This window comes from Amphibalanus amphitrite, unplaced genomic scaffold, assembly GCF_019059575.1.
Source record: "Amphibalanus amphitrite isolate SeventyFive unplaced genomic scaffold, NRLGWU_Aamphi_draft 000098F_arrow, whole genome shotgun sequence".
In the NCBI taxonomy this organism is placed as follows: Eukaryota; Metazoa; Arthropoda; class Thecostraca; order Balanomorpha; family Balanidae; genus Amphibalanus; species Amphibalanus amphitrite.
The window spans coordinates 239,658-253,861 of NW_024881593.1; the positions used below are offsets into that span (position 1 = coordinate 239,658).

General features: G+C 48.9%; 1 protein-coding gene across 2 annotated transcripts in view; it reads left to right on the top strand.

Annotated features, from left to right (window-relative positions):
* LOC122380440 overlaps positions 1–14,204 on the top strand; it is a 98,490-nt gene that overhangs the window by 64,967 nt on the left and 19,319 nt on the right. For both annotated transcript variants that reach the window (XM_043363599.1, XM_043363598.1), the window contains exons 3-5: positions 1,240–1,362; positions 5,345–5,515; positions 7,482–7,626. In XM_043363599.1, coding sequence (XP_043219534.1) covers positions 1,240–1,362; positions 5,345–5,515; positions 7,482–7,626 — 439 coding nt within the window. The remainder of the gene's footprint in view (positions 1–1,239; positions 1,363–5,344; positions 5,516–7,481; positions 7,627–14,204) is intronic.

A 14,204-nucleotide genomic window follows, 5' to 3' on the forward strand; every position in this document is an offset into this window, starting at 1 on the left:
AGGGGAATGCTCGCACTGTCCAGAGGTCCACTGGTCCCCTGTGACGGGTGGGGATGCTGTGACGGTACCTTTGACGGTACTGTCACGGTACCTGTGACGGTACCTGTGACGGTACCTGTGACGGTACCTGTGACGGAGCTGTGACGGTACCTGTGACGGTACCTGTGACGGAGCTGTGGCGGTACCTGTGACGGTACCTGTGACGGTACCTGTGACGGTACCTGTGACGGTACCTGTGACGGTACCTGTGACGGTGCTGTTACTGCTATTACGGCCTACGTTACTGTTATATAATCGACGTCAATGATACAGTGACAGTGACAATGATGCGATTATGGCATATCAGTGATAGTTACGTTCGTCACAAGTAATAAAAATTAGATGATCGCAGAGCTCATGCCAATGCCCGGCAAAGGTACTTTAATTGACTTGGGTGGTTATGAAATACCCAATGCACTTTTGTAAAACGTTTTTACTAGCTATGATTTATTGATTTAATACCTACATCTGGGTCACGTAGTGCTTTTATATAGAAGCGTTAAGTGACCATCGTTTCACAAAAGAATAGCATATCTAATTATATGCTTTTATGGGAGCATTACGTCAGTACCTGCAGCTCCGTGTCAAAACGCTGGTGTCTCTGCTACGGCAAACAGACGTTGTTTAGTCGTCCAACTTTATAATCGTGTCATCCGGCCTCTGCACTTCAGAAAGTCACTCACTTGTCTGTTGTTTTTGCGACTATTTTCCCGCCAAACAAACCATCCCGGTCAGACGTCCAGAGTTGACTTCCGCTCTTCGCGCTACTCCCTGTCGACGTCTTTTTATTTTTAGGGCGCTGATTTGAGCAAACTGTGCAGAGATGTGGCGAAATTCAATGGAGAACGCGTAAAAACAGACGAGATGTGGGTGGCTGGGGCAGGTGTTTCTCGGGATGGCGATAGCATCCGTCTAAATCAAACTTATATGAAGTTATACATATAACAACGAAAAGAGCATCAGGGTCAGCCAGCAATGATTAACTACTCTCTACAATCTACAATGTACACTTTCCGTCGAAATTATGTGTAGGCATGATTATTCATGCTATGTAAGTGACCTATCCTATTTTTCTGTTATCAGCCACCAACAATTTGAGGGAATGATCGTGTTTATCTGTGCCTTATCAATAGGAGCTTGGTGCGATATCCCCACAGGGGTGCCTGACAGCCTGTTGACATTGGCCTCCCTCCGTTGCAGCGTTTCACGTGGGGACCGTCTCGACCATCGTCAACTGCAAGATGGCGCGTCAGATGTGCGTCAACCACCCCAACTGTCACTCCATCACCACGCTGATCCCGCGCCTCTGTGGCCAGGAGCTCGGTACGTCAGGCGCTGAGTGTCTCTTCTGAGTTGGGTACCCTCGCATTGGTTGTCATATCCCGCGGCTCTGCGGCCAGGAGCTCGGTACGTCAGGGCACAGTGACTCCTCTCTGAGCGGCGCTCGCCTTGGCTATAATAATATCAATATGGATATTTGTAATACCTTTCACCACACCTACTTGAACATATTTTTTTTCGTAGGTATAAAGGCCGTCCAAAGATCGCACAGACGCTTTGAATTAGGAGATTCATAGACGACTTTTGCTCTCATTGGCGCTGTTCCGCTAGGCTAGTCCAATAGCACCAGAAAGCGTAGCTAAAACCAATTTTTTTTCGATGTAGATACAAAATTCCAGTCCACTCACTTTTTATTTTTGCTGCTGCCTGCTTCCGAGCAAAGATGCACCATCAGTTGCATCTAATTCTAAATTAGCGCGTTAATGCAGGCAGCGGATGAGCTATTTGAGCCACTCGTCCACCACTGCGGGAGTTGGTCAGCTCGAAGTTATGGCTCCGTCCAAATGCGTCCGGTAACCTGGTTAGGCGTCGTGGTCGAGCTGATGTAACACCGTGCCGACTCGCCGACGGTCTAATCCTCGGGTCTGGCACAGCCCCAGGCGGGCCGTAATGCATGGTAGCCCGCGTGGGTGTCGCGTAGGCGTAAAATCACCCAGAAGATTAATCCAAATCCCTGGCACTTGTTCAGTCATGGGTGGTTCGTACGTGGTCCTACATGTAAATGCTCTCAGCCACAATTGCAATGAACGAGTGCTCTGGTTTCAATATTCATGCAACTCCAGCTTTTATTTTATTGTATTTGTTGGCTTTCATTTTGCGGCATCTTTTTATAATTGGTGTAAATATAAAATTAAGATGAAGCGTCTGTTAACCCGCGCCCCGTTGGGCTCTGCCGAGCAACGCGCCCCGTTGGGGGGGGGGGGCATTTTGGCCCCCCCTAAGATCTCGAGAACCACGCAACGTAGCGACAAGCGGCAAACGGTGTTGGATAGCCCTATCAGGGAACTACCTTGTGACCCAATTTTATTGACCTAGGTCAAACCGATGACGTCACAGGTCAGGTCAAAGGTCCAATTTTCACCGTTTACAGGCATTTCAAGAAATGCGTTGTAAAATCGAGTAAAATGCATTTCATTGAAAATCATCGATGGGGAAATGTTCTTCAAACACATATTTTGCTAGTTGAGGTCACTGATACCAGGTCAGGTCACTGAGGTCAGGTCACTGGGGGGTCACAATATGAAAGTGTCGTGTGATACATGTTTTATGGTCCATTTTACATGACAAATGCGATTATGTGGGTCAGGCAGCCTTTGGGGCCAGCTTAGGTCACGTTTTGGTCAAGGTCAGGTCAAGGTCAGGTCAAGGTCAGGTCAAATAAGGTCAAATTTCAAAGTTGATATTTTTGCATAAAATGGGTATCGAATCGATGCAGCTCGTCACGGGGAGTTCAATGGTGGTCTTTGTTTTGCCGTAAGAGGTCTAGAATCGCTAAAAATTGAGTTCAAAAATTTGACGTCATCATTTTTGAACAGTTTTTTCGCTATAACTTGGCCAAAAAACGAGATATCGATCTGAAATTTGGTATGTATATAGAAGAGCGCAGGGACTATCACATATATTCCGGCTTTTTCGAAATTCGGAAAAATTTTGGATTTGTTTTTAGTTTTTCTAAAAAAATCAATTTTTTTACATTTTTTGGGTCAAAAACCCAAAATTTTGAAAATCCGAGATAGCAGTTTTGTAGCGCCGCTTTTTGTCTATTAGACCATATAAAGAACTTTGAAATTGCTTGATAACTGTAGATTTGGTGAGCGTTTCAAGATTGCATGTTTTTTGCTCATTTTTGCTCGAACATGACCTCAGTTTGACCTCAATAACTCCTGACCTAAGGTGACCTAAGGCTTGAAATTTGGTGTGAAGGTGTCAAATTGATGCCCGGAAAGGTACTGAAAATTTGGCGGCGCTGCGCGCCGCCGTTTTCTTGCTATTCAGGAAAACCACAGGGGGGGGGCCAAAATGGCCCCCCAACGGGGCGAGGGTTAATCAAAAGCTGCAAAAATTCAATGTCAATCTTTCTCATTTTGTTGAACTTTCATGGCAATTCCAGCTTCCGTTTTTCAGACCTCCCACGGCCACATTTCACTCCTTTGAATATGAAATCCTCTGTTTTCGCGTGGCTGGTTCTGTCCCGCGGGCCTGTCGCCAGCAGCACGTGGGTCGCCGGGACGGACTGTCTCTGAGGAGCACTGCTCACGGCGCCGCGCCATGAGCTGCGGGCCGCGGAGAGGAGCAGGGAGGGTGATCTCTGCAGACACCGCCTACTACCGGGGATAACACCGCGGCGCAATCTGAGCCCTCTCTGGGGCATGTTCATATGCATGACTGCCTTATCCGTGCCGCTCAGTAGCCGAGATAGAGGCAGACCGCCGCACCGAATATCGGCCTGAACGAATACGACGAGCATGAAACTGCAGAGAGCGCGAGGATAGCGGACGGGAGGGAGAGATAGAAGGAAATATTTGGATAAATCTAGTAATGCTTGCGGTGTTGGAGATTTAAAGGTCTGAAAGTGGATTCTGATATTGCTCTTTCTCTTCAACAAATGATATTTTTGCGTTTACTTTCCCTTCCTTAATACTGACAGCACATAAAACGCATGCATCATCTGCATTAGGTGTTAACAACTTGGCATCTCTCGAGTGATTAAAAGTGTCATGATCTGTGTTTGTCTTTTTGGTTTGTTTTTGGGCCGGGGCAGCTTTTTCTGATTAGTTCAGATTACTTTGAGCACGCATCGTCAGTTGCGACTAGCTCAATGTTCTATGTTACTTGTGCGAGCTTATTTTTACCTCACCCCATATGCTGTAACATAGTTATCTTCTGCACATCAAACCAATGTCTTTCGCTTAGCACCTTTTGAATTCCGTCTAATCTCTGTCACTCGGAGATGTTTACTCTGTTCTCTCTCGTTTGGATGGTCTGAGAAGTTTGTTCAAATTAAGACGAAGAAGAGCAGTCAACTTTGGTAGGCCTTGTTTTCGGCTGTGCTTTTCGCTCCCGGCTGAACTCAGCAGCGGCTAATGCCTTTGTGATTGCAGAGTCAGGGTTTGGTTATATCTCGTCTGGTGAGGTCATCAAAATCATTTTTTACATTCTGAAGTTCTTTTCTAGAGCAATGCTGCCTGAACATTTGAAATACTATATCTTAACGTACAGTTATGGCAGAATAACGACCGCACACTTCTTCGAATTGTTCAGGATTAGAATTCCTGTACCGGTCGATGTGACGCTGAAATTGACGTAATTAATAACAAGAGTAGGCCGTCACCTGACTAAATGGCTCCCAGATCATTAGGCTTTGGTGGGCAGCACGTCTTTTCAGGGGTGCTTTGTTGCCTTCCAATTAGGATGTCATGTCAGCCACGCACAGGCAATTGATTTGCTGCACCTAACATTAGACTCATGACGCACCGCTGAGAGTGGACGCAGGACGGTCACAGGGACCAACCGTGATCAATGGCTGATAATATGGTACAAAAATTTCCCAAAAATATACAAGCTGATAAAATATCCACCACAGCACTGCTTCACTCTAGGACATATCAGCTGCAAAAAGCAGAGAGAAACTCATCCTGGAACTGGCCAGATGATGTGGTTAACACACGATCCGTGGCTGTTTGGCGATTGGGCTGCAGTGCTGTCTGTCAGCCACTCCCGTTGACAATGGTGTTGGCTGTGGTGATCTCGCAATGTGTATGCCGCTCTGTTGACTGTGTGTCTGTTTGTGCTCGCAGTGGCCTGCTGCCATGTGACTGTGTGTCTGTTACTCCCACAGTGGCCTGCTGCCATGTGACTGTGTGTCTGTTTGTGCCCTCAGTGGCCTGCTGCCATGTGACTGTGTGTCTATTTGTGCTCGCAGTGGCCTGCTACCAAGTGACTGTGTGTCTGTTTTTGCCCTCAGTGGCCTGCTCGACGGTCACAGTGACCAAGTGTACGGCGGCGCTGCGGACTCTGGTGGCCTTCCAGTTCTTCCAGCCCACCTGTCTGTGCAAGGAGCCGCGCATCGACCCCGAGTGTAACAAGTACCGCAACCTGGTGTTCGACCATCCGTGCTACACCGTCAAACAAAAAGGTAGGTGCAGACGGGACTGCGAAGGCAGCACTTCTTGCGAGAGTGAAGGGCTGGAGGCATGCGGTACGGCGTAGAACGTATATGATTACATATTCCCCAGGGTAGACGAGGGTGCTGTGAACCGTAAAAGAATGCAAAAGGTGAGCTAGTGCAGACGAACACGGAATAAACTGGTGGCTAGTGGCTCTAACTTTGCCACCGAGAGTCTGAAAGAACATAGCTAGGGGCTGTGTAGGGACGGTGATCCATGAAACACGCGTGTGCAAAATATCACGGTCAGACTGCGGGCATTCCAATGGAGCCGTTGAAAATGCAAATTCGCCACATGCAGACAGAAGAACCTATATGCAAAATATCGTGCTTGACAGCGTGTGTGTGAGTGTTCTATCCGGAATCGGCCGCCATTTTCTGCGTTGGGATACAGTGCACGGGAGGCCGGTCGGTCACGGCATGGACTGCACAGACAGCCGAGGCCAACTGTAGCTCGTCGACCGAGCGCCATCAATTACCGATGGATGGACGGCGGTGGCTCCTGCCGACCACCGCAGGTCAGCCCGTGTTTTGGTGCTGGTTAATAGATGACACGGCCGGGCACTGGTCACTCAGATGCAGGCTATCTCCATTGGCTTTTTCATGCTGTGTATTTGTGAGTGCGCTCAGGGAACGATGAGAGCTTGGTGTAGGGAGCGTTGTAAAGATGGGTTGTTTTGGGGAAAATTTGATGATGTATTGGAGCTCTCAATCGCAATCGCCATTAATTAAATGAGGGACTGGACCAAACACGCACAAAATCCACAATTATAAAACAAAATCAATCACAAATTTTCTGTTGTGAAATGTGAAATTTGAGTTACAATAACGATATTTTGTATGGTGCTATTATCCATGTTGAACTAAGAAATGAACGCTGCTGGACCCATAATATATCAGATGGTATCCCCGACGAGCGTGCGTCTAATTTCGCCTGTAGCCAACGATCGCAGCGCTGCAGACGTGCGGAACATTTCAGGAAACCCAGGGTCGGCGAATTAAGTCGTCACGCGAACCGACACAGCTCCGAGCGACGGGGCTTTCGACCGCTCTTCCGCGGGTCGTATGCAGGGTCACTGCGCCTCATCAAGATGGTCTGAAATTCACCGGAACTTGCCGGGGACCCATCACGTTCCTCGGCGGCCGGATGCATACGTCGGCTGCCGTCCGGCTCTCTGACCCCGCTTCATTCGGAGATTTCCAGGAACCCGCCAGTCCGATCACGGCACGCGGCGGTTGGTGACAGAGGTCGCCCTCCCGGTCGCACGAGCGGCACCGATCGGCGGCGGCACAGGCACACCCGCGTCGAACCTATTACGGCCTAATGCATCGGCGGCCGGCGGCGGCGGCTCTCTTGTGCGGCGCGGCTGGGCGTCATTTCGGCGACACGGCTCACAATGGCGGCGACCGACATGAAGCCGCGCTGCGGCCCGGTCAGCCCATAGTCGGTGGCGGCTGCCGCCGGCCGGCCCCGGCCCTGAATACAAAGCGGGCCGCCCGGCCGACCGCGGCGCTCGGTCGGAATGGGGTGAGATCGGCACCGCCGGCCGACCGGCCGTTCCACCGCGCCCCGGTCGCGCTGTACGGCGCACCCGGCCGGTTTAGCGCCGATTTGCAGCAAATGTAGTGGCAGAGAACAGCAATCATAGCGTGGATAAGCTCACATATGGCGGTTTAAGATGTCAGCTTATTCGTGGCAAATATGTGGACTGCTGTCGTTGGTTATCCAGGATTTCAGCTCATCAGGTAATCGAGGCCCCTGAGTCCTGACAAATGGTTGACAAGTCACGCTGGTAAATTCGCTCTTTTGAGCATCACGAAATTTGTACCTCTCATTGCTCGGTATAAAACTGTAATCTATATCTAATGCTCCACCTTTCTCACATTTGCATTTATTTACGGAACAGTGCTCACCTCCACATATCTTCCTCCGCAGACAAGGACCCGTACCCGGTGCACGCGTTGCCCACGTGCGGGTATGCGTTGGACGCGTGCCGCCGGCAGGCGCACTGTTCGCGGCTCTACGACAACTTCATCAACTCGTGCGACTTCAGGGACAACCGGTGTCTGATGACAAACAGGTGAGGTGGAATGTGTGGTATTTTTGTGGAAGATTGCTGTGTCTACCGCGGTTATGTGGGACAGGGAGTATTTGTCTGTGAACAAGAAACAAGCTAATGTGCAGATCGCGAATTGCTCTAACTGATCATGGCTACCAGCTGTCGTTAGTGGGACGCTGGGCCTCGAAACGTGAAAATAAGATAGCAATTTGCATTGATGCGTAATGCGTACTAAAGGTTTAGACTACAATAAGTCAATGACTGACAGAAGTATGCACTAACAAATAATGACTGACTGATTTTAGTGATGACATAAAGTTGCACCGATAGCAAAACACAATTGATGCAGACACGTTTGGTTTAATGTGAACAGGGACATAGCACGTGCAGGTATCGTTAAGCGTGAGAGCTCAGTAAGATCTAGTTTCCTTCTCGTAACATACATTTATCGGTGGGAATCAAAAGAAGAACGTCTGTTTACGGCCACGTAATGCGATATCCCAAGGGGTGGGTGCTCAATAAACGACACAGTTTAGGCGCTGGCTATGCCAAGTATTTGATTTATACCTGATTCCCGCTTAGCTGGCATGCACAGGAACGGTTCCAGTGACCAGTCGAAGTCAACGGTCGCAGAATTTTTGACGTCTGGGGCTATTGAGCGGCGGGGGATTCTATTATTGAGCAGAACTGGGCAGTGGGCGGGCGAGCGGGCCTGGTTTATTTAGCCAGAGTTCTTGGACTTCATTCAGACATCGATATCAAGTCGGACAGATTCGCGGAACCGGGCCGAGTCAATCTTCATTGAGTCTGGCTATTCGGGAGCCAAGCGGATGGGGTTCAGGAAGAGTAGCCATGCCACACTGCGAGTGCTGCTCGGTAAAATCCGACTGACAGCCCTACCATTCATATACCGTCTGATAAAAGATTCAGGAAGAGCTACACTACACAGACTACCCAGGAAACATCTGCAGGTGGCCCACTATAATGACAATAGAGTTTCTCACGCAATTAATCCCTGAATGTCAGGTAGGCGCGATTGTCACGCTGGTTTCATGGCAAATATCTATCGTGTGGTATGCTTGTCATTATCATTCAATTTGTGTCAGTTCCGAGTTACCCGCATTAGCATGCCGTCACATGCAAATGCGCTGAATTACGGCATCAGTATTTTTAGCCTGCACCGTTCTGTGGCATTCCTCAATTGGCGGTGGGCCGCGGCGTATCGATTCCACATGTCGTAATTGTCCTTTCGCGCATCGGTGATCGGCCTGATCAGGCGCGCGCGCTGATCAGTGATCAATGCCGCGGTGCGGCCGAGGGCGACTGATCAAGGCAGACGCCAAAGGTCAGTGACGGTCCAGGCCAGTACGGCCAGCATGTTTGATCAACAGAGACTGATGGTGGATGTCTTACGGCCGCTCCGACTCGGCCAAATGTCGACTCTAATGTGTTTGATATCCTGCGACCGGACACGCTTCAGTGAGGAAGTGTATTTAGCTGGAAAATGGAATAATGAGGTATGCAATCCTGAGGGGCAGCATTTCCATGATGTATGGCTCTCACAAGTGGCGTAATTGGCAGTGATTGATGCTTAGCAACCGAATTCGTGAAACATCGCAGATAACGGCTATCAATAGCGACAATTTATCCATATATTTTATTTATTATTTTATTATTATATTAATATATTTTATTATCCATACAATTTATTCTATATTTTCTCTGGCCACTGACGTTTTGCCGCATTTCATACTAAACAGTCATTTTTGAATTCCATTCGTCCTGTGGGATAATTTTTCATTTATTTAATTCAACTTGGCAACAATGAGCCATGTTTCGTTCTCGCACGTGTGTCTCCAAATGTCCTCAGTCAACCCACCACGGGCACACCCGACCTGGCCGCCGGGCTCGAGTTACGACTGCCCGGGTTCTTCCCCGGGCCCAGCTCGGGTTCGCCTCGGTGCTATTCTGTACCGAGCCTCTCTGTGCAGCGCGCCGTCCGGTCTCGATCTGTCCATTGACCTCGGTGCCCCGGCGTGCAGACAGTGACATTAGCCGGTCGGCGCCCGTCTGCAGCGGAACATTAGGCGCGGCCGGCCGTCGTTAGGAGCTCCCCGCGCCGCCACACCCCCGGGAACCGATACCGATCGCTCAGAGACACCACAAACCTCGGCACACACACGCACACACGCCCGGGACGGCGCACTCGGAGGTGCGACACGCGAGCGGAACGTGTGTTCCGCACGGAGCTTGTGTCCCGCACGGAACTTATGACCCGCACGAAACTTGTGTCCAGCAAGAGCTTGGGCTCCACACGGGGCTTGGATCCCACAATTAGTTTGTTTCCCAGCTTAGGTCCCGTACGGAGCTTATGCCACCCGCTGGATGTGACTGAGTGGACCCGGCGCTTGCTCTATACCAGTGATGCAACGCTCGTCAAAGAATGTCGAAATAAAGAATTAGGTTATAACAGAGTATTGTAACTCAAATCGCATGTCGAGCATGGTGGTTGGGTTCTGATCATTTCTAGCACTCGTATACAATGAATGAATCAGATCACGATCTACACATCCAGTTTATCGGCAACTTTTTAATTGCTGTACCACATCACCCGTGTCCTTTTCCTCAACTTTCTGTTGTCAACGCCGCTCGGTTCTAGTGACGAAAGGCGGCAGATAAACCGCTGACACCTGCGTCAGAGTTTGTCGATGCAACGACTTCACTCACGTCAATAGTTCACGTGTTCATGGCTCATGCACGTGATGTAATGGTCCATTTGCATGCTTTGCAGCAATAATAATGACAAGTTACCACATTAACAATGCTGTTTCCAGGTTAGGTCATAAAGACAGCGGAAAAGTGTTCCTCTTATAGCGTAACAGCTGGTCGAACCATTTATCGAAAAAACATTCAGTAAACGTCAAAAGAATTGTTAACATTTCAGGTTCACTGGGTGGATGTTATACCATGATCATTATAATTCATGCCTAAAAAAGTTGCTTTTGTGATTGAATGACTTATGTTTTTGATAAACGTGAAAAAGGAGCATACGGTTGTCACGTAGAACTGTACTTTTCATTTAAACTGTTAGCAACGTAGTATTTGGTATTGAAAAATGAAAACCTAATTATGACTTTGATATTTTCTTGGTTACATCACTATAGTAGTTGGTTGACATGCGAGTGCCCTGAAATATAACTGCTTTCAGGGCATTCCCGAAACATGCCACATGTATCGATATGCGGAAGTGCTCTCTTCCGCACTAAACTCTTTTTGTTGTGCCCTACACGGCAACTGCCATTTTGTCCGTTCGGCTCAAATTTCCCAGCATGGGTCGACGGCAGTCTCGTCTAGCGTCGTTGACACCACCACGATGAGCATGACGGAGTTCGCAGCCTCTGTTAATTAACAAAACTGACCAACCGAAAATAGATTAGTCCATTTAGAGTCCCCTGTCAAAACGCGCCTATGCATTATAATACTTTTCAGCACCATCTCAAAAGTGATCAATCTTATCCGCAGATTCAGTTAAAATAGCGCATACCTTAAGTCAATCGACCGAAAAGCTGCCAAGTAAGAATTACGCCTTCATTGGTTTTTACTCAATCCTTGATGTAAGTAGGTGAAAAGCCAATATGTAATGTGGACCCCGTGCAAATAAAGCTGAATCTGAGCCTAAGCCCGCTGACCAGTGGAGTCACATTCCCCGAACGACGTCTTTACGGCGGCTAGCCTTCAGCACCCGGAATCGGCAGCAGGCAGCGGATCATGGGCAAGATCACCTCTCCCGCATGAGGGTCAGCGCAAGAAGCCATCAGTGGGCCGTGCGGGCCCCGGCTGAATGCCCATCGCCTCCGCACCGACACTCGAGCCAGCGGGGATCACCCACGCGCCACCAAGACTAATCCAGCTATCGCCAGCCGTGTCGGACAATCTGACTCACGTGAGAAGTCAGCAGGAGCACGAGTTCAGACCAGATGGAGATCTCTGGACTCGGCCGATCGCAAACAAGCAAAAGTTAAATGCGTTTCGCCGCAACGAGGTTTCAGTTAGCAGTCAACAACTGTGTGCTTGACGGTGCTTATGTAGAAGAAATAGTTATATCCTAGCTTTTTGTGAATAGTTTGGTGGATACTGGATATGCTGTTTCTGGCGCGAACATCTTCAGTTGTGCATAAACTTGGATATTTCTACGTATTGGACAAAACAGCTGAATTATCAATCGGCATCGGCAACGCCTCGAATCCATCGAGAGCGCTGTAAATCTCTTTATAAGATAGTCGCATGGTTTTCCTTTCACCACAGAGCGTGTTTCGCGGCTGTTCAACCTAGTCTGACGCCGGGAACAATTTGCGTCCCCCGCCGTAGATTATGTCTGGCGAGCTCATTGTTCCACCCCACCCAATCCTTTTCACTGGCGACAGTTCAAAGCCGACAAGTGTCACCCCAATGTTTTCCATGTTTTCAAGAACGCGGGCTCACACAGCGCCTATTCTAGAAGGCGTGCCTTCGATTGAAGTCCATAATTCCTGGCGCTGGAAGAAGTTACCGTTCTGCCAATGTATTTATTATGATATAAAAGGCAATCGTGTTTAATTGGTACACCTAATGTAGGAGTTTCTTATTTCTGCTGATGCAGGATATAATAGACTGATACTTGACAAATACTTACCAGAACATGAAATATTCAGCCAGTGGTGTTTATATCGCATCAAAAAAAGGAGGCAGTGTCCTGTGTTTCATTCAGTGCCACAAAATACTGACAGGTTGGAGCTTCGTATACAGTCGGTGGGGCGGCTGCCCCACCATCTTGCCATTTTGTCCCACCAATAAGCATCTTACCCCACCAAGTTTAGCCCATTTGTAGGACTTTGTTGCTTTTAAAATCAATATTTTTCTCGCATTGACGAGCTTTGGAATGTTTGTTTATTTTTTTAATATCTGTTATGATAGGGATTGTTTTCGTTTCACATTTTATTCAAGTTGACAATCGGACATTGTGGGTTTGACGACTTTTTGCCCAGCCAACCTTCCTGGAAAAACTCCACCTATGAATACAGATGACGAAACTATGCGGAACTGCACGCTGCCAACCTATTGATGGCTGTCAGCAACACCTCAAGTCAATCGACTGAAAAGCTGCCAAGGAAGAATTATGTCTAATTGAGTGTCATAAAGAAAACCAAAGGCAATTATGCCATAATGTTCCTCATGATTTCTGCTTCACCGCAGCCAATATGCTATAGGTCATCTATTTCATAGAATGATATTTTGGGCAGATAGCTATAGCTGCTTGATGCGTATTCACTTCCTTGTGGGCCGTTATGTTTGAAAGCTGCTTATTCACTAATTATTTCCACTCCATTTCGTTGTGGTAGTTACGTTTGCAGATTAACCCCTCTTCATAATAATAGCGATGTATAACAGTCAATCGATTTTGTCTTTCGTCAAAGACGCAATCACTCGCAGGTAAATCAAACCAAAATATTTTTCTCAATTGGCACAGATGGTAAATCCACAGACCTACTTCACATGCGTCATGCAAGGATGCAATTGCATGTGTGTTGTGTAAGACACCGTTACCGCCGCTGTCGTAATATTACGAGTTGGGGAGTGTGTCTGCGCCCTCCATCAGAGGCTGGTGACGCTGCGGGCCGGGCGCCGGTCCCGTGGCGCCGCCTCAATTATACGGCCCCATCCGTTTGTCGCCGGGGCCGGCCGTCCGTCAGCGACCGCAGACATGGCTGAACAGGCCGTCCGGCCAAAGACGGATGTGCCCGGATTTGGGAGGATTTGCCGCCGTCGTCGCGACGAAACCGGCGCAAACTCGCTCATTTGTGGCGCGGCGGGTGGCCAAGAGTGGGCAGGGTGCTCCGGGAATATGAGTTGAGCTGCGTAGAAGTTCCGGCGGTGTTCTGTAGTGCTTTTGGGGGAGGTGTGGTGAACAGCTCGCATAAGCTGCTGCCTTATCAACTGAAATACATAGCATAAAAATACGTGTTGCATACGTGTGTACATTTTCCACGCTGCTGCACGCCTCTTTCGTTGCGATGCGGTCTTGATTCGAAACTTCTTTCGTCAATTTTGCTCTCATTCCTCCAAACTTCATTGTTTACTGCACACAACGATAGCGGTTACGGCCCTTCGACCGAATAAAGAAGTTCCACCCTCCATTTGAAAGAGACATTTCGCGTTCGGAGGCGAACGACCCGATCACGGTGTAAATCACAGCGTCTTCAAATCAAAGCTCTCCACTTTCGACGCCAATAAAACTCCCGCTGGTCGGTCTTACGCCATTGTCCCACGTGCACCCACATCTGGGCGAATCTCCGCGCCGGTTGTGTGCATTGCAATCGATGTCGGTGAGGGTAGTTTGTCACAGTTTATCTGAGCGCTGGACAGGCCGCAGCGCCGCCGGCGCGCCGTCGAATGGCCGCCGGTAGCCGGCACAATCAGCAGAGTGGCTGCGCCGTCTGCGAGCTACCGCACGGACACATCAGAGGGCGACCCAGTCAGTGCACTGGCCAACTGACCTACCGACCGACCGATAGACCGATAGACAACCTACCGACCGATAGACCGATCTATCACAACTTACA